The sequence below is a fragment of the Schistocerca serialis genome, chromosome 2 (genome assembly GCF_023864345.2).
Source record: "Schistocerca serialis cubense isolate TAMUIC-IGC-003099 chromosome 2, iqSchSeri2.2, whole genome shotgun sequence".
Lineage (NCBI taxonomy): Eukaryota > Metazoa > Arthropoda > Insecta > Orthoptera > Acrididae > Schistocerca > Schistocerca serialis.
In genome coordinates, this window is record NC_064639.1 from 1053199530 (window position 1) to 1053220602 (window position 21073).

A 21073-nucleotide genomic window follows, 5' to 3' on the forward strand; every position below is an offset into this window, starting at 1 on the left:
TCGCAGTAGTTTCCTAACAATGTTGTTGAACCACGGTGGGTTTTTCCCGTCCCTCACAGTTTTACTCAGCACTTTGTCATCAAAAGTCTCCGGCCACCCCCAAAAACATACGTTTTTCATGTTAGGTGTATTGTGCTGCTACCTACTGCCAGATACTCCACGTCAGCAACCTCAGTAGTTATTAGACATCGTGAGAGAGCAGAATGGGGTGCTGCGTGGAACTCACGGACGTCGAACGTGGTCAGGTGATTAGATGTCACTTGTGTCATACGTCTGTACGCGAGATTTCAACATCCTAAACATCTTTAGGTCCAGTGGAAACGTGAAGGGACACGTACAACACAAAAGCGTACAGGCCGACATCGTCTGTTGATTGACAGAGAGCGACGACAGTTGAAGTGGGTCGTAATGTGTAATGGGCAGACATCTATGCAGACCATCACACAGGAATTCCAAACTGCATCAGGATCCCCTGCAATACTATCATAGTTAGGCGGGAGGCGAGAAAACTTGGATACATGTTCGAATGGCTGCTCATAAGCCACACATCACGCCGGTCAGCGCCACACGACGCCTCGCTTGATGTAAGGAGCGCAAACATTGGACGATTCAACAGTGGAAAAACGTTGTGTGGAGTGACGAATCACGGTACACAATGTGGCGATCCGATGGCAGGTTGTGGGTATGATGAATGCCCGGTGAACGTCATCTGCCAGCTTGTGTAGTGCCAACAGTAAAATTCGGAGGCGGTGTGTTATGGTGTGGTCGTGTTTTTTTATGGGGGAGGGGGGGAGGGCTTGCATCCCTTGTTGTTTTGCCTGGCACTATCACAGCACAGGCCTACATTGATGTTTTAAGCATCTTCTTGCTTCCCGCTGTAGAAGAGCAATTCGGGAAGGGCGATTGCAACATGATCGAGTACCTGTTCATAACGCACGCCCTGTGGCGGAGTGGTTTCACGACAATAACATCCCTGTAATGGACTGGCCTACACAGAGTCCTGACCTGAATCCTATAGAACACCTTTGGGATCTTTTGGAACGCCGACTTCGTGCCCGGCCTCACCGACCGACATCGAAACCTCTCCTCAGTGCAGCACTCCGTGAAGAATGGGCTGCCATTCCCCAAGCAACGTTCCAGTACCTGACTAAACGTATGCCTGCGAGAGTGGAAGCTGTCATGAAGGCTAAGGATGGGCCAACGCTATATTGAATTCTAGCGTTACCGAAGGAGGGCGCCACGAACTTGTAAGTCTTTTTTAGGTAGGTTTCTGGATACTTTTGTTCACATAGTGTATATTTCTCTTCCCTTTAGTTCAGGAAGGATGGAAAATTTGGTTTGAAGACGAAGTCATTAGAGATGAAGCATAAGCTCGGATTGGAGAAAAATGGAGCAGGAAAATCGTCAGGGAATAGTTTTGAAGTAATGTGGACTGCTAGCTGTCGCCACTACAGCTGTTTTATGTATATTCTGTTGCGTTTATATCTACCTGTCACAGAACACGTTGGCAATGGAGCGGAAAGTCGTCTCACTTCTTGGTACTATATGCTTGTTAGAGATCCACAGGGCTCAGTTTCAGATCCATTATTTGCCTTTCTTTCTCATCATTTCAACGCAGGAAGGAAGGAAGGAAGTAACTAAACGATTAATGTCTCATTGAAGATGAATTTGTTAGACGGAGTATAATGTCGAAATGCCGAATGACGGCAAAGGAAAACTGGAAGTGCCCTTTAAAAGAAACCATCATGTTATTTGTGCAATGTGATTTGGGTCAATTTAAATCTGGAGGCACAGATGGGAATTGGAAACAGTCCTCCTCCCGAATATGTCTTCAGGGTCTTAACAATGTGCCATCTTGCTCGGTTCATCAGCTTAGTTTTCTTCAAAATACAAACGTTGTTTGAAAAGTTTATGCCGGCCGGTATAGCCGAGCGTTTCTGGGCGCTTCAGCCTGGAACCACGCGACTGCTACGGTCGCAGGTTCGAATCCTGCCTCGGGCATGGGTGTGTGTGATGTCCTTAGGTTAGTTAGGTTTAAATAGTGCTAAGTTCTAGGGGACTGATGGCCTCAGATGTTGTGTCCCATAGTGCTCAGAGCTATTTGAACCATAGTGAAAAGTTTTTCACTGTGAGGCTTTATGTAAACAATTTACAAGTTATTTCTACCTCCGTAACTGATGTTTTTCAACACTGAAAATCGGAGACGGCTAAGCGCACCACAGCATTTTGGATATTTAGGACCACGATAAAATTGTAACGCCATCTGTAGCTCTAGATGTGGATCCTTATCATATGTCTTAAAGAATGCGCATCATTATCAGAGTTGAAGATGAAGTATGTCTTTATGGAAGTCCAGCATCCAACGTCCCTGGTTAGAAGGAGATTCGCTGTGAATGTGTTAGCTATAAAGTTCATGCTGACTTTTGGGGTACTGCTTCCTACGTGAAAGGATGGAAAGCTCCCAGTGACAGCGACACAGGGAACAATCCGACGACCAGTATTCGATGACACATCTTGACCTAGTCCTCAAGTTAGTCTGGAAATGGTTTTTATGGAGCATGACTTGAGAAGTGAATACTAAAATGCATTTTATTCAGGAAGATGACTGGGCCAGAGGTTACACGATGAACAGACAGGTCGCTTCTCTTTCCCTTTTCTATTAAGGTTAACGTGCGTTTTGGCGAAGGGGAGGACATACAACCAGCAGATAAATCAGAGTTATTAACTGAGGGATGATAAAACGCCCACTGCATGCGGACATTGTAAATGCCGATCGAGTACCAAGGGGATGGTAAACGTTAACAGCAGATATTTATGCACGCTAACAAATTCTGGTTTAACTCTAAATCAGTCACCTCCATCTTTCATATTCATTTGTTGATTTCACTTCAAAATTTATATTAAAATGTGCTTTTGTTAACGATTTAGAACTATAAAAATGTAAGTTGAATGTCGATCTATTGTGTCTTGTTGGATGATAATTTAAGTATCACCTACATTTCGGCATCGCTCAATGTAACAACATGTTGTCATCCCCGATGAAAATGATTCCTACTTCTCATGTCAAAAAGTAGCCTTTGAATTCTGAAGAGAATGTAACATCAAATTACTATATCAAAACTAATTAGATCAGAAAAGTTCAGGAATGTTTAAGCATGAAATCATCGACAACATTTCTACCGTGCTTCTGAGTTCTATATCTTATCTCAGGAAAACGTATTCCCTCTCACTTTTGAAGCTGACGACATGTTATCATGGAAAATAATACACTGACGTATCGAGACTTTGTTTCAAGGCCTATTATTTCTTTGTTTCGAATTTAAAGTCACGCTGTAGAGGTCATAACTAATCTGTGTGTCATTGCCTAATCGATAGCTACAAAGTTCACTGACACCTCATGTTGGCAGCCCTGCAGCCAAGCGACTAGCGCGAGGTTTGGTGTTCTCGTAAAGATAAGTTATTTTAGATTATAAAACACATAGATTAGTACTGATTACGTGGTAAATAAGTGTATTAGTGTGCCGTTTAAGTGTACCATTAAAGGTTTCATTTCTCATTACGTAATATAGCAGAAAACGCGAAAAGACCGTACAGTCGTATTTTCTGTTTACGTTCTGCTGCAGCAAATCTATAGAATTTCGTTTAGTTGTTCCTTGCTCTCTCCAGCAATTTAACTTAGCGTACCTCTTCATTATTTAACTAGCATTTCCGGAAAGTAGCGTAAAGTTTAACTTGTTGTTTCAGAAACTTTGCACTTTTGTTTTTGTTTACACACAGTTGCGTATAGGCCAAATTTGTGTAACCATATTTTCGTGTTTATCTGTAATTTAACTGACTTATTCTTAATAAATTATTACGTTTATCATGAGTGAAAAGTGCTTGACTTGCCGTAGAATTGTTAGGTCGGGGCTTTGGTGTGATGGGTGCTGTAGTTTTTTCCATGTGGGTGACTGTAGTGGCGTGGGAATAGGGGAAGTAAATGAGACTCATCAGTGGTTTTGTAGGATTTGTAGTAGAGATAGGAAGATACTGGAACAGGAGGGGAAAATTGCTGCCCTTCAGGCTGAGTTAGACAAGGCCAGGGGAGATCTTGACAGGTTAAGGAGGGAGAAGGGTAAAGAGAGGTGGGAAGTGGCAACAGGCAACAGGAGGAACAGGCCTAGAACTTTGTCTGACAGCTTTATGGTGAATGTGGAAAATAGATTTGACCTGTTGCTTCAGTTAGAAGCTGGTGAGCCTCAAGCAGTTACAGGTGTAGACAGGGCACAACAAACTTTCAGCAGCAAATTGAAAAGCAAGAATGTAGGGAAATCAGTAAAGAGAAAGAAAGTGTTGTTGTTAGGTAGTTCCCATGGAAGAGGTGTTGGCCAACTCTTGCAGGATGAACTAGGATCAGAATACCAGGTTACCAATTTTTTTAAACCTAGTGCTGGTCTGGAGCAGGTGACAGAGGATTTAGGATCACTTTGCAAAGATTTCACTAAGGAAGACACCGTGGTTATAGTGGGTGGGGCAGGTAACAGTATTGACAGAGATCCTGGGTACAGCATAGAGTGTGACCTGGCGAAGATTGCATCAGCATCGAGGCATACCAGTGTTGAGTTTGTATCTGTTCTTGGGCGCCATGACCGACCTCATTTGAACTCTTCTGTCAAGAGAGTTAATTTGGAGCTGGAACGGCTGCTCATGTCGGGTGCGGGGTCACACATTGGTGTGGTTCATGTTGATTCTGTCGGTAGGTGGGATTATACTAGGCATGGCCTTCACCTCAACAGGAAGGGGAAGGGTAAATTGGCTGGGGAAATAGCAGGAAAGTTAAAGGGGGGAGGCACTGTCATGAGTGGTAAAATACCAGTGGTTATAGGATTCAGAAAAGACCCTTTTTTAGGGTAGGGAGGACAGAAAGAAAACAAATTTTAAGAGAGGTTAGAACTGAGACAAACCTTCAGTTTGAGAAAGAAATCAAAAAACATAATTCCAGCTTATTACATCAACACAAACAGCCATTGGTTAAGAATTTTCAACTGTCAGCAGATATTTTAACTCCATCCAATTTTAAGTCAGTCAATGTGAAATGTCAGCTATCTTTATTGCATCAAAATATTCGAGGACTGAGAAATAAAATTAATGAATTAACTATCTGCATAGATGAATTAGAGTCTTCAAACCCAGCTGACATAATCTGCCTCTCTGAACATCATGTGACCACTGGTATAGAACTTTTAAGTGTTACAGGGTTTAGGTTAGCATCTCACTATTGTAGATCAGAAATGGAGAAAGGAGGAGTTGCCACATTCATCAGGAACTGTCATAAATTTAAGAACATAGACATTCATAAATTTTGCCTAGAACAGCATATGGAAGCATGTGCAACAGAATTAGATTTTCACAAAAAATCTTTCATAATATTAAGTGTATATCGAGCACCTGCAGGTAACTTTAATCTGTTTGTAAACCACCTTGAAGCTGTACTGGCCCATTTAACAACCAAAAACAAAGAAATAGTGGTTGCTGGTGATTTCAATGTAGATTTCCTTAAAGACTCTCCCAATAAGAACCTATTTGAGTTAGTAACACTATCATTCAACTTAATTCCCACAGTAAAGTTCCCCACTAGGATAACCACTTGCTCACAAACAGCCATTGATAATATCTTTATAGAAAAGTCAAATGAACAAAATTATATTACAAAACCAATAGTCAATGGCCTCTCAGACCATGACATGCAGTTCCTTCTGTTAAATGTTAATACTGAACAGGATATAAAATCTGTTAAATCTGAGCTCAAGAGGGTAATCAGTAAGCCAAAAATTGATTATTTTAGGACACTCCTCAGAGACATTCACTGGACTGATGTTTACAGTGCTCATGGCATGAATGAAAAATATAACATTTTTGCTAATAAAGTACTTACCTTATTTGAACACTGCTTTCCCCCAAAACTTACCAAGGTTAGAGCAAAGTCTACAAAGAAGCCATGGATTACTCGAGGAATAGGGGTATCTTGTAAAACAAAAAGAAAACTGTATCTGTCAATCCGAAACATTTCCAATGTTGATGCTATAGCACATTATAAGAAATACTGCAAAATATTAAAGACTGTAATACGGATGTCAAAGCAAATATATTACAAGGAAAAGATAGTCATATCAGATAACAAAATAAAGACAATATGGGATATAGTGAAGGAGGAGACCGGTAGAACCAGACATGAAGAGGAACAAATAGCATTAAGAGTAAATGATGCATTGGTGACAGATGTGTATAGTGTTGCAGAACTTTTTAACAAACATTTTATAACTGTTACTGAAAAGATGGGGTTGTCAGGTTCGGTAGATGCTGCTATGGATTACCTTAGACCAGACATTTCAAGTAACTTCCATAATATGAATTTGACCCTCACTACCCCAACAGAAATAATGTCCATCATAAAATCTTTAAAATCAAAAACATCTAGTGGGTATGATGAAATATCAACAAAGTTAATTAAAGAATGTGATTCTGAGCTAAGTAACATATTAAGCTATCTGTGTAACCAGTCGTTTATCAGTGGAATATTTCCCGAATGGCTGAAATATGCTGAAGTTAAGCCACTGTTTAAGAAGGGAGATAAAGAAATAGCATCAAATTTCCGTCCAATTTCACTGTTGCCAGCATTCTCAAAAATTTTCGAAAAAGTAATGTACAGTCGTCTTTATAACCATCTTATCTCAAATAACATACTGTCAAAGTCACAGTTTGGATTTCTAAAAGGTTCTGATATTGAGAAGGCTATCTACACTTACAGTGAAAATGTACTTAATTCATTAGACAAAAAATTGCAGGCAACTGGTATATTTTGTGATCTGTCAAAGGCATTTGACTGTGTAAATCACAATATCCTTTTAAGTAAACTAGAATATTATAGTGTAACAGGAAATGCTGCAAAATGGTTCAAATCTTATATCTCTGGCAGGAAACAAAGGGTGTTATTAGGAAAGAGACATGTATCAAGCTATCAGGCATCATCCAACTGGGAACTAATTACATGTGGGGTCCCACAAGGTTCCATTTTGGGGCCCTTACTTTTTCTTGTGTATATCAATGACCTTTCATCAGTAACATTACCAGATGCCAAGTTTGTTTTGTTTGCTGATGATACAAACATTGCAATAAATAGCAAATCAAGTGTAGTCTTAGAAAGATCAGCCAATAAAATATTTGTAGACATTAATCACTGGTTCCTAGCCAATTCTTTGTCACTAAACTTTGAAAAAACACACTACATGCAGTTCAGAACTTGTAAGGGGTGTCCCAAGAGTATATGTCTAACATATGATGACAAGAAGATAGAAGAAGTGGACAGTGTTAAATTCTTGGGATTACAGCTTGATAATAAATTCAACTGGGAGGAGCACACCACAGAACTGCTGAAGCGTCTTAACAAATCTCTGTTTGCAATGCGAATTTTGTCAGACATAGGGGATATAAAAATGAAAAAGCTGGCATACTATGCTTACTTTCATTCCATAATGTCATATGGGATTATTTTCTGGGGTAATTCATCAAGCCAAGCTAAAGTTTTCCGGGCACAAAAACGTGCAGTAAGAATTATATGTGGTGTGAACTCAAGAACATCCTGCAGAAGCCTGTTTAGGGAACTAGGGATACTAACTACAGCTTCCCAATATATTTATTCCTTAATGAAATTTGTCATTAAAAATATATCACTTTTTCAAACCAACAGCTCAATTCATGGAATCAATACTAGAAATAAGAATAATCTTCACAAGGATTTAAAGTCACTTAGTCTTGTACAAAAAGGTGTGCATTATTCAGGAACACACATTTTCAATAACTTGCCAGCAGCCATAAAAAGCTTAACAACCAATGAAATTCAGTTTAAGAGAAGCCTAAAGGATTTATTGGTGGCCAACTCCTTCTACTCCATTGATGAATTTCTGAGGAAAACCAACTGATTTGTATATAAGTACAACATAACTTCTGCACAATTTCAGTGCAGTAATGTGTTCACTGAAAATTTGTGTGTGTGTGTGTGTGTGTGCGTGTAAGTATAATCTAACTTCTGCACCATTTCAGTGCAGTAATGTGTTCATTGTAAATAAGTATTACAGTAGTTGTATTACACGTTTCTTACCTTATAAATAAATATAAAACTTTTTTATTTTAAATTCAGTGCAATAGTATTTGTAAAATGACTCTTAGTGTTCATTAAAAAATGACGATCATTCCACTTGGGACCTGTGGAATGGTACATTAGCTTATTTGTTTTAGTTTAAATATTTGTCATGTATTGTTGTTTTTCTGACATGTTCCACATCCTGGAGGACCTCCTCACTACGGATCAATTGGAATGAAAGTAAATCTAATCTAATCTAAACCGAAAAACGCAAGTCAATCAGATGAAGGAGCTTTTTGTAGAATATCGAAGGACTTTGGAAAAATTTCAGAATTCCTACAGATGCCTTCAGAAAACCATATAAAACGTACCTTTGGGCGAAAGTACCTCCCAAAACGCGGGAAAATTCATTCGGCCTTCTGCAAGAAGGGTGTCTCTCTCTCTCTCTCTCTCTCTCTCTCTGTGTGTGTGTGTGTGTGTGTGTGTGTGTGTGTGTGTGGGTCTGTCTGTGTGTGTTTGTGTATGTATGTGTAACACAATTTCAAGCGACTGGCAAAGTAAAAACAAGAGCTTTTTAGCTACTCTTGACAGTATACTTCTTCCCATCTAATTTTTTTCCTTTTTTCTGTTCTCTACTTAACCGTTTGTGCCTACACGTGTAACATAAGGTATATCAGATACGCCGCTGTTAAATTAAAAATCGATTTCCTTTGCGTAAGAAATAACTTCAGTAGCCACCAGGAAAGGTATCACAAGGCACAGAAAGCTCGAATGGATACTGGTGGGTGTCATTTGAAGTACCATCTTCCCGACTGTGATCCACGGAACTCAGCTCAAGGCCATCTCGAGGGGTCCCCCCGAGAGGCTAACACAAGGAGATATAGTTATCGTCCGTTAACTTCAGTGACCCGTGTGGTCCACTTATCGCTTCGAGCGACAGGCTCTCCGTTTATTTAACGCAATCTTTTGTACCACAAACGTGACGAAAATAATCGAATGAGTTGCCGGACCGAAACTACGATTCCTGTCCATTCACAAGAGATTCAAATCTCTTTTTCAGATCACACAGACTATAGCCGTCCTTTTAACGTCATATATTGTGTAGCTACCAGTTTCCGCGCTTTAGCGCACCATCTTCAAGCCTTAGTTGATGCTGAAGGAGTTATCGCGATCCGTATATACGATGCATCAGTGGCCAACAACTGGTTTATGCGGACTACCTGTAGCTGTGATGTTGACAGTTGATGGTTGGAGAGATGATATCACAGCTACAGGTAGTATGCAAAAAACAGTTGTTGGTCACTAATGCATCGTATGTATGGATCATGATAGCTCCTTCAGTATCACGTAAGGCCTGAAGATGGAGCATTGAAGCACCGAAACTGGTAGCTACACAATAAATTACATCATAAGGACGGCTGTTGGTGTTTCATTTCCTTACAACAGTTGTCCATGGTACCAGTTGTATTGTTTTTATTGTTGTTGTTATTATTGTTGTCGTGGTCTTCATTCCGTTGTCTGGTTTAACGCAGATATCCATGCTGGTCTATCGTGTGCAAGCCTCTTCAATTCTGCGTAACTATTGCAACATTCATCCATTTCAATCTACTCTCTGTTCTGAAGCTCCATTGCCAAATTGACGATTCAGCGATGCCTCAGGATATTTCCTATATACAGATCTCTTCTTTTAGTAAAATTGTGCCGTGAACTTCTTTTTGCCTCAACCACACTTAACACCTCCTCATTGTCCGCTCCTGGTAGCTGAGTGGTCTGCGCGACGGAATGTCGTACCTAACGGCCGGGGTTCGATTCCCGGCTGGGTCGGAGATCTTTTCCGCTCACGGACTGGGTGTTTTGTTGTCCTTATCATCGCCATTTCATCCCCATCGATACGCAAGTCGCCGAAGTGGCGTCAACTCGAAAGACCTGCACCAGGCGAACGGTATACCCGACGAGAGGCCTGAGGCACACGGCATTTCCATTTTACCTCCTTATTTGCTGTTCTATCTATCTATTCCTCAGCGTTTGTCTATAACACCGTATTTCAAAAGCTTAAACTGTTCACCGTCCACATTCCAACACAACGTTTTAATTTTCTCCATGAACCTAAATTCCCTTTCCGAATATCTCGTTGGTTTCCTTGACAGTATGCTCAAAGTACAGATTGTATAATTTCGGTGATAGGCTACAATCCTGTCTCACACCTTTCGCAACCACTGTTTCCCTTTCATGTCCTCTGACTCATAACTGCAGTATGTTTTCGGTACAAGTTGTAGGTGACTTTTCGCTTCCGGTTTTAAACACTGCAGGTGTTTCGAAGCTTTTCTGTAAACCTTCAAATGCTATAAACGTTGCTTCCTCTTTCTTAACATATGTTGTAAGATAAGTCGTATGATCAGTATTGCCTCCTACTAGGACATATACTCAGCATAAAGGCTATGGGTGGACGTGAGTTGATATTGAACTTTCTCAGCATAAATGGAAAAGTCTCGATTGCTATTGTAATTTTAATTGTTATGTCGAACACATTCTCCTAAATAGCTCAATCAGTCTTTTATGAAGCTCTTAATTGTTAATGGTAGCACTGTCACATACGAACGTTTTCTGCCTGTATATTTTCGCAGAGAGTCTCCTCCATCGTGATGCAAAACGGCACTGGGATTTAAGGCTCTAGTCAATCTGATTTGCCACTGATATGCACTGAATACCTGTTCCCAAGATGCAAGTCCCCCACTACGATCCATATGTACGTAAATGCATTGTGTGCAAGGAACCGGAAGGAAAGGGTTGGACCTAACATGTGGATTGTAGTTGTGTGCCGTGATAAATATTAAAGCACTCAGTCTTCAGGCCACGAGTAGCCTACCGGGACCATCCGACCGCCGTGTCATCCTCAGAAGAGGGTGCGGATACGAGGGGCGTGGGGTCAGCACACCGCTCTCCCAGTCGTTATGATGGTATTCTTGACCGAGGCCGCTACTGTTCGGTCGAGTAGCCCCTCAATTGGCATCATGAGGCTGAGTGCACCCCGAAAAATGGCAACAGCGCATGCTGGCTGGATGGTCACCCATCCAAGTGCCGGCCACGCCCAACAGGGCTTAACTTCGGTAATCTCACGGGAACCGGTGTATCCACTGCGGCAAGGCCGCTGCCCGTGATAAATATTAATAATTATTAATTATTGATGGGGTCTATCAGCTATCGTAATGATACAAGGGTTACAAATCACGTATATTAATTGGTTGCAAATTCAATGATTGTTCAGAACAAATAAGGCTCAAATACTCGTCACGGGAGAGTGAGTGTACGTACACACAAAAACCATGATAATTATGGCCGACCGCGGTGGTCGAGCGGTTCTAGGCGCTTCAGTCCGGAACCGCGCGAACACTACGGTCACAGGTTCGAATCCTGCTTCGGGCATGGATGTGTGTGATGTCCTTAGGTTAGTTAGGTTTAAGTAGTTCTAAGTTCTAGGGGACTGATGACCTCAGATGTTAAGTCCCATAGTGCTCAGAGCCATTTGAACCACGACAATTATGCATCTTCGGTAATGGGAAGAACCGCAAAAGTTCTCATAGAACAAACCCAACGGACAAGACATTGTGTTAGCTGACCACTAATAGCGAAATTAAATTGGTTGTGATGATTGCACTGGAAGATTAATGAGTAAAAGTTAAAGAAAACGTCAAAGAGAAAAATCATGGTCGAGGCAGTGACAGATTAATTAATCTGAAACAACGCACCTGACATCATATACGAATTTCGTACGGTGTTTCACTGCGAAACTTACATCAGTTGCGGTAGGCGAGGCATGGCAAGGTGGCAGGCGCTGATGGAATCTGGCGTGGTGAAGCCCATCTCCTCGCAACTCAGCTGCTCCTCTCCAAGTTGAGACTTCGAATTTTCATCAGCGCCAGGTACGGAGTGTCTCTCTCCAGCTCCTAACACCGTAGTGTGCCTCCCTCTACCAATAACGGAGAAGAAGTCCATCGACACTTTTTTTTCCTACTCCTTTGTGGTGTGAGCCCGCCAAAACTGCCATTTTTGGCGATCGTGTACTTTATTTCTTCAGCCCGAAAACTTCTAACAGTTTTATACCGGAAGCTTCGGCGTCGCTTTTCGGAAAATTGCGAGCGCTGATCAGTCACAGCTCCTCATTTCAATAACTTGCGAGTGCCACCCTATCGTACATTGTCGCTCCCAAAGATTGTGTAAGCGCCAACCTATTAACAGCCGCCCTAGCAAAACTTTCCGTAACTTGGGCTTACTCAGTGTTTCTGCTCTAGACACCGGTGGCACGAAACAAAAGATCGGCAAGTGGAGGTGTCCCGTGGCTACTCCACAACAGTGGGATGTTATCTCACAGGACATGCCGTCCGCGTGGGTGGCCTGTTTCCTTCAGAGAAAACTCCATGTTCATATTCGCCACTGCGGTGAGGGCTGGGGCACTTCACCGAACACAGCATTCAAACGATTTCCTCTGCCAGCAAAAACGGCAAGGGCCATGATTTTACTTCCTGCTAACTACCAGAAGAATCGATTTTAGAATTAAAAGACATTAAAGGAAATCCTATGCAATCATCACGCATTCCCACGGATAATACAGCACCTTTACATATACATCGGAAATTATCGACCAATTAAACCTATCAAATCGATGAATTAAGTATGCTGGCCACAGCGTAATGCGTTTCAGTCTTAATCATATTTGGTTTCTCATCTGACTGAGTTATTAATGCCACATTTTAATGATATGACACGAGTTAATCTGTAGGGTACTTCTACAAGATTTATTTGTGTACACCGATGTGCAACAACCAAGAACATATTAATAAACATCAAAGTGAAACGTACTTAATAACGAAAATGAACATATTAATATCCTATATTACTAACTTACTGGTTTTTATTATAAAATTCCTACGTGGAATAGAATGAGTAATAAAACAAAAATAATTTTGATTTAGTTTTAATATTTATCTTTGTAAGTGATGATCGGTTATTTGTTAAATTACCAAGTACATTCGTTGGCTTATCTTTTTATGACCACAGCAAACTTTCGTTAAATAATAATTGTGAGGTGTCGATTGAGCAGTTTAGGATACCCCTAAGATGCTACTGATCCAATCCGCGGTCACCTACAGAGATGGCAAGCTCCGCATAAAATGATGCAAGTATAAAAGAAACCAAGTCGTGCAGTGCATAACGCCTTATTAAGTGAAAATTACTAGGGGTGGCCCAACCGAGCACGAAAGTATGGTACTACACCTCACATGGACATGTTAGTGAAGGCATACAACATCAAACTATGAAAGGAAACTAGTGGTCACTATAAAAAGGAGGTTTATTGCCACAAGATATCGAAATCATTATTTACCCACTGAATCAAGAATACAAACATTTAATAAGTGGACAAGGGACTGTAAACATTATTGATATCATTGGTGTGGGTGGATGGATACATGAAAGTATTATTTGAAACTTTGCCATAAATATGGCTAATGACTGCAAAACAAAAAAGGTTAGTGATTCAATGAAAAGTTCCCAGAAAAGCATGAAAGACCACCAGTACTTCCGCCAAGGCAAGTGATGAGTGTAACTGGCTGGCTGTGAAAATTAGGTCTTCGAAATGAAACCTTGAAGCAAATTAACCAACTTCACACTCCCCTTGCCTCGGTGGTTGCCACGACAATGCGTGCTTGCCACCCTTAAACTGTGCGAATGTAGACGACGGTTGCAATGGTAGCCAAAACTCTATGTTCAGCTCGGCGTCAGTAATTTGTTGTTCTATGTTAGTGACATCTCTCTCTGCAAGTATCGTCTATGGTTGCGTCAGTGGCGTCCTAAGAGGAAGTGTGATCTGCTGTGGCGTAAGGTGAAGTGTGTTCTCCTTGATCTCTCTGAAGCAAGAGTTCTGTGGCCGCATAAGTTGATGTTTCTTCTGACTTTACTCTATCAAGCTTAGCTGGTTCTGCTAGCATCTAAATCTCACCAGCCAACTGCAGCAGCCCTTGCGAGTTCTGACCAACGGTAGTTTAATCAACAAGTTTAACAGTCTCCTGCTCTTGTAGATTTTATCTTGGTTAACCAACAACGTATGGCCCAGGGAATGAGATAGAAAATATCCTCCACTGCATGATGGATTTTCAGTCATGCCCAACCAAATGCCCTGCATCTCTGCACATGTGGAAACTTGCCAATTTTACCGAAATAAGTACTACTAGCCAATCAATATTAAATACAACAAAAATTCCAGCACGCCGTGCCAACACTCCCATGCTACAAAGTCTTGTATTTTCAAATAGCCTTCAGAATCTTATCGTAGCTAAAAAGAGTTCCTTTCTGCTTCTCGCACAATGCTGTTTTTATGGCACACTGCCCGTCTCCTGGACATTACTGCTGGGCGGACGTGGCTGACTATCTTCCACTGCTCTTTACAAACGAGAAGAACAGCTACCACACCAAACAACTTTAAGACTCTTCTGTTCCCCTAAGTTGACTTCCCTTTTGCGAGTCTGCTAAAATCCCACAAAGTTGCCAAAATAACAAAACTCCTTCACCATATCAAGAAGAAAGGAGAAATAGAAATTAGCAATGCACGCATTGGCAGCAATATATAGTGCATGCAGTTTTCATGCAGTGTTAATGATTTGACGTGTTTAACTATAGAACATGCATATTACATAATAAAATTGGTTATGGGACAGTTTGGGATTAAACTGCCAAAAAACGTAATGATTGTCATATTTTCCTTTAGTCGTATATTTGCGAATGTTACTCTTTATTTGAAACAGTAAGGAATTACTGATGATTATTGCAGTAGACAAAGCATATATTGTGATGTGGTACAAACACTTACAATCTTGAGGAGGTGCTTATTTTACAGCTGTGGGGCTACTTCATACATTACATTCACTGTATATTCATTTAAACTATTACAGCACTTTTAGCTACATCTACATCCATGCTCTGCCAATCAATTTGAAGTGCGTGCCAGAGGGTACTTTCCTGTGTACCCAACTATTAGGATTTCTTCCACTCACATATGGAGCATGGGAAGAACTGCTCTTTAAATGTCTGCATGCATACCGTAATTGGCATAATCCCATTTCCGCACTCTCTATGGGAGAGATACATAGGGGACTGCAGATTATTCCTAGATTCTTCTCTTAATATTCTTGAAACCTTGTGAGTAGATATTCATGAGATAGACAGTAGTAAGATAGTATTAAGTGAGGAATCTAGGAATATACAGCAACTCCCTACATATCACTCCCTTAGGGACTGTGAAAACCAGCTTAGACTGATTACGGAACTTAAAAAGGCGCTTAAGCAGTTATTGTACCGTGCTCCGTACACGATTTGACAGGCTTCTGGCGCTGCAGTCTGGAACCGCGAGACCGCTACGGTCGCAGGTTCGAATCCTGTCTCGGGCATGGATGTGTGTGACGTCCTTAGGTTAGTTAGGTTTAACTAGTTCTAAGTTCTAGGGGACTAATGACCTCAGCAGTTGAGTCCCATAGTGCTCAGAGCCATTTGAACAATTTTTTTGAGTGGGAGGAAAGGATAATACATGGTACGGTGGGCAGTACCCGGTGCCACGCACTTCACAGGGGTTTGCAGAGTGTAGAAGTAGGTGTAGATAGCAGGCATCCATCTTCAAGCTTCTGCCAGTTCAGGTTGTTCATCATTACCATGATGCTCTCCTATTAGTGTAATAATTCGTGCTGCCCTTCTTCGTAAAATCTGAAAAAAAAAACCACGTTGATGCATGTGTCATGGAACGTAATTCCTGTATAAGAAATGGTACAGTATCCAAAACTAAACTGCCAAGTAACGCACACTGCTTCAGAAAAGTTTGTCTGGAGTAAGCCGTCTCCTGAAAAGTGTTGGTGCAATACTGCGGTAAGGCTTTGAGGTTAAAGACTAGTAACAATGAACTGAGCAAAAATGGCTGCAGATATTAATAATATCAAGTAAATAACCGAGGAAAAGTGGCTGCATATATTAACAATGGTATGCATGTGTGTTGTTTGCAGCTGACCCGACGCTGCACTACAGAGATGACGACGACTTCCTCATCCGCTTCCTGCGGCCAACCAAGTACTACCCTAAGAGCGCCCACGAGCTGGTAAGTATTCCTGCTGCCTCAGCACCTGCTTGCATGCGGCAATAAAAACGACAAAATTGTGACGACAGTCAGTGTCCAGTGCAACACGCACTCTCCGCGTTCATTCCCTCCACTGTGTTACCACAGATAGCTTATAACTGTTCCCATTTGCACTGGGAATGCAGGACCTGCTTCTACTCTCCCACGTTGAAGCAGAACACTGAGATTCTGTAATGCTCACCCACTTGATGTCTACTGTAGGTGTCCTGTGCAGACATAGCACTCAGGTTATGCATCCGTTGTTCTTGACGTGAGGCTGTGAAATTTACTATTAAGTTGGCTAAGTCTCAGTACACTACTAAATAAGTACCCAAAGTTAACTGGGATGCCTGTGGCCTTTTGTTTATTTATAATACACAGAGCAGCTAAAACCATAAACTACTAACTAGACATTCCACAAACATATGCCTACAAAGTCACAAGTAATACTGTTCACGTATGTAACATTTAATGATACTGCAACATTAAATACATTGTAGGAATTACAGTCGCAGATCAGTTTACACATTCCGTACTCTGTTTTTCTCTGTGTTGCTCGCAGAGTTGCGATTTCTTAAGGTCATAATGTACGGCGTGCGCCTCATATCTTAAATGTGCGGCCCCTAGACCGGACTGTACTGTACAGCCCCTACTTACCGACTCAGCTGATCAGCGTAAATCACTTTGCTCTGTGCCCAATTCTGGCGGGAGCCGATGACGCATGAAATGCTTCGCCTGCGTATCTTTATTCTAATGTTATTATTGAAATGAAATCTGAAGTGAATAGGTGATAGCTTACTGTTGAGAGGATAGATAGTATGACTCTCCATTAAATGTGCGTCACATTTAAAAAAATTAGTAAATGAAAATTAGCGATTTGGCACGCTGGCCCACGCGATAAGCCCTACATCTCCTGTTACGGCAGTTAGTCAAATTATCCGACTCCTAAAATGCAACAATTTCTCATGGAATCGGTACACAATGTACCACCTCATGCCTACACCTCACTCCACTTCGTACGTCACACTTCAGCTAATGCAACCTCAACTAATTTATGAAATGAAGTTTAGGGCTGAGTATTACGGCAACTAAAGCCATTAATGTTACATGTGGCATTGTGTACCTCGCCGATATAATTAAAGTGCAGCTACTGACGGATATCCACTGTGATCTGTAATTGTCGTATGACAGAGAAACTTGGTAGATATGCTAATGCGTTAATGCCGAAACGATTTACGCTGAAAAAAATATTTTCAGTTTTGGCCACCAGGTGCAAATCTGGCGCTGTGCACTGTCTGAATGACAGTATGAGATCCACGCTTTCATTTGACAAGTCATAACGCGAGTGAACAGTATGGCTATCGAGAAAAGAGACCCTGCGCTGTTAGTGAAAGAGTTTTATGTGAACGGCAGCAGCTACAGCGCTGCATTGAGAGTGTATCGGCTTCTGAAAGGTCTGGTTGTTTAAAAAAGATGGTAATGAACTTCGAAAATATGGATGAGCTTGCTGTGGCACCCGGAAGAGGAAGCCATCCTATCCCGGTGAAAGTTGACGAGGTTGCTGTTTCTGTAACTGGCCGTGCAGCACGTGACCCTCGTAATGCTAGCCCCGGTGCAGTGTCACGAGAATTGTCCATCTCATGGTCAACAGTAATGAAAGTTTTGCGGACTGTTTTACACTCGTACCCGTACAAGATCCAGAAGGTGCAGCAATTGAAACCTCACGATCCACAGTTTCATTCTGAACTTGCTCTTCAGTTTTATGGCACGGATCGAAGTCGATGACATGTGGCCGACCAATATTCTATGAAGTGATGAGACACATTTTACGCTACAGAGTGCAGTGATTACAAAGAATTGCCGGATTTTGGGGTACTGTTAAACGGTGTGTTGTACACGAAGGGCAGTTGCACTCACTGTATGTAACTGTGTGGTGTGGATGCAGTTTTTTTTTTTTTTTTTAGGTTGTACCGTAACGTCTCAACGTCTCCACGTTTTCGAGACCACCTTGTCCAGCACGTGATTCCTGCTTTGAGAGAGCACAGCTGTGTGGAACCGGTATTTCCGCCCCTGTCCTTCCCCAATCTGAGCTTGTGCCCTGTCTGTAACGACCTTCCATTTTTTTTCCTTTAAAAAGTCGTTGACAGAACCATGTTGCAACTACCCTATCACTCGAATGTTCCAAAGTCTGGGCGTCTGTAATTTAAATACAATAATGTTCCTGCAGTCAACACGAGGAAAACAACTGGGAAAATAAAGAATAACATGACATACAAGTTCTAGTTGACTTCCAATTTACAGTTTGTACTCTTTCTCGGTATCATTGAATTTACAATTATACAGCAATACATTAAAATTAATATGTCTATCGGACAATAGATAGTTTGGGCTTCATGTTCCATGGATCATTTTGCACTATAAATAGTAATGATGTGGAAAGAGTCATTTTACATAGACACTGCATATAATGAATAGGAAAATAGGAATGCGGGTAAGCTACTACAAACAGCATAGTGAACGCATTATTGTGGCCAAGATAGATACGAAGCCCACGCCTACTACAGTAGTACAAGTTTATATGCCAACTAGCTCTGCAGATGACGAAGAAATTGAAGAAATGTATGATGAAATAAAAGAAATTATTCAGATTGTGAAGGGAGACGAAAATTTAATAGTCATGGGTGACTGGAATTCGAGTGTAGGAAAAGGGAGAGAAGGAAACATAGTAGGTGAATATGGATTGGGGGACAGAAATGAAAGAGGAAGCCGCCTGGTCGAATTTTGCACAGAGCACAACATAATCATAACTAACACTTGGTTTAAGAATCATGAAAGAAGGTTGTATACATGGAAGAACCCTGGAGATACTAAAAGGTATCAGATAGATTATATAATGGTAAGACAGAGATTTAGGAACCAGATTTTAAATTGTAAGACATATCCAGGGGCAGATGTGGACTCTGACCACAATATATTGGTTATGACCTGTAAATTAAAACTGAAGAAACTGCAAAAAGGTGGGAATTTAAGGAGATGGGACCTCGATAAACTAAAAGAACCAGAGGTTGTACAGAGATTCAGGGAGAGCATAAGGGAGCAATTGACAGGAATGGGGGAAATAAATACAGTAGAAGAAGAATGGGCAGCTTTGAAGGATGAAGTACTGAAGGCAGCAGAGGATCAAGTAGGTAAAAAGACGAGGGCTAGTAGAAATCCTTGGGTAACAGAAGAAATATTGAATTTAATTGATGAAAGGAGAAAATATAAAAATGCAGTAAGCGAAACAGGCAAAAAGGAATACAAACGTCTCAAAAATGAGATCGACAGGAAGTGCAAAATGGCTAAGCAGGGATGGCTAGAGGACAAATGTAAGGATGTAGAGGCCTATCTCACTAGGGGTAAGATAGATACCGCCTACAGGAAAATTAAAGAGACCTTTGGAGATAAGAGAACGACTTGTATGAATATCAAGAGCTCAGATGGAAACCCAGTTCTAAGCAAAGAAGGGAAAGCAGAAAGGTGGAAGGAGTATATAGAGGGTCTATACAAGGGCGATGTACTTGAGGACAATATTATGGAAATGGAAGAGGATGTAGATGAAGATGAAATGGGAGATATGATACTGCGTGAAGAGTTTGACAGAGCACTGAAAGACCTGAGTCGAAACAAGGCCCCCGGAGTAGACAATATTCCATTGGAACTACTGACGGCCGTGGGAGAGCCAGTCCTGACAAAACTCTACCATCTGGTGAGCAAGATGTATGAAACAGGCGAAATACCCTCAGACTTCAAGAAGAATATAATAATTCCAATCCCAAAGAAAGCAGGTGTCGACAGATGTGAAAATTACCGAACTATCAGTTTAATAAGTCACAGCTGCAAAATACTAACACGAATTCTTTACAGACGAATGGAAAAACTAGTAGAAGCCAACCTCGGGGAAGATCAGTTTGGATTCCGTAGAAATACTGGAACACGTGAGGCAAAACTGACCTTACGACTTATCTTAGAAGAAAGATTAAGGAAAGGCAAACCTACGTTTCTAGCATTTGTAGACTTAGAGAAAGCTTTTGACAATGTTGACTGGAATACTCTCTTTCAAATTCTAAAGGTGGCAGGGGTAAAATACAGGGAGCGAAAGGCTATTTACAATTTGTACAGAAACCAGATGGCAGTTATAAGAGTCGAGGGACATGAAAGGGAAGCAGTGGTTGGGAAGGGATTAAGACAGGGTTGTAGCCTCTCTCCGATGTTGTTCAATCTGTATATTGAGCAAGCAGTAAAGGAAACAAAAGAAAAATTCGGAGTAGGTATTAAAATCCATGGAGAAGAAATAAAAACTTTGAGGTTCGCCGATGACATTGTAATTCTGTCAGAGACAGCAAAGGACTTGGAAGAGCAGTTGAATGGAATGGACAGTGTCTTGAAAGGAGGATATAAGATGAACATCAACAAAAGCAAAACAAGGATAATGGAATGTAGTCTAATTAAGTCAGGTGATGCTGAGGGAATTAGATTAGGAAATGAGGCACTTAAAGTAGTAAAGGAGTTTTGCTATTTGGGGAGCAAAATAACTGATGATGGTCGAAGTAGAGAGGATATAAAATGTAGGCTGGCAATGGCAAGGAAAGCGTTTCTGAAGAAGAGAAATTTGTTAACATCCAGTATAGATTTAAGTGACAGGAAGTCATTTCTGAAAGTATTCGTATGGAGTGTAGCCATGTATGGAAGTGAAACATGGACGATAAATAGTTTGGACAAGAAGAGAATAGAAGCTTTCGAAATGTGGTGCTACAGAAGAA

General features: G+C 41.2%; 1 protein-coding gene across 1 annotated transcript in view; it reads left to right on the top strand.

Moving 5' to 3' along the window:
- The window catches only part of LOC126458503 (retinaldehyde-binding protein 1), a 113561-nt gene that overhangs the window by 18237 nt on the left and 74251 nt on the right, over window positions 1-21073 (top strand). Inside the window, exon 3 of the mRNA XM_050095598.1 lies at window positions 16162-16253. Coding sequence (XP_049951555.1) covers window positions 16162-16253 — 92 coding nt within the window. The remainder of the gene's footprint in view (window positions 1-16161; window positions 16254-21073) is intronic.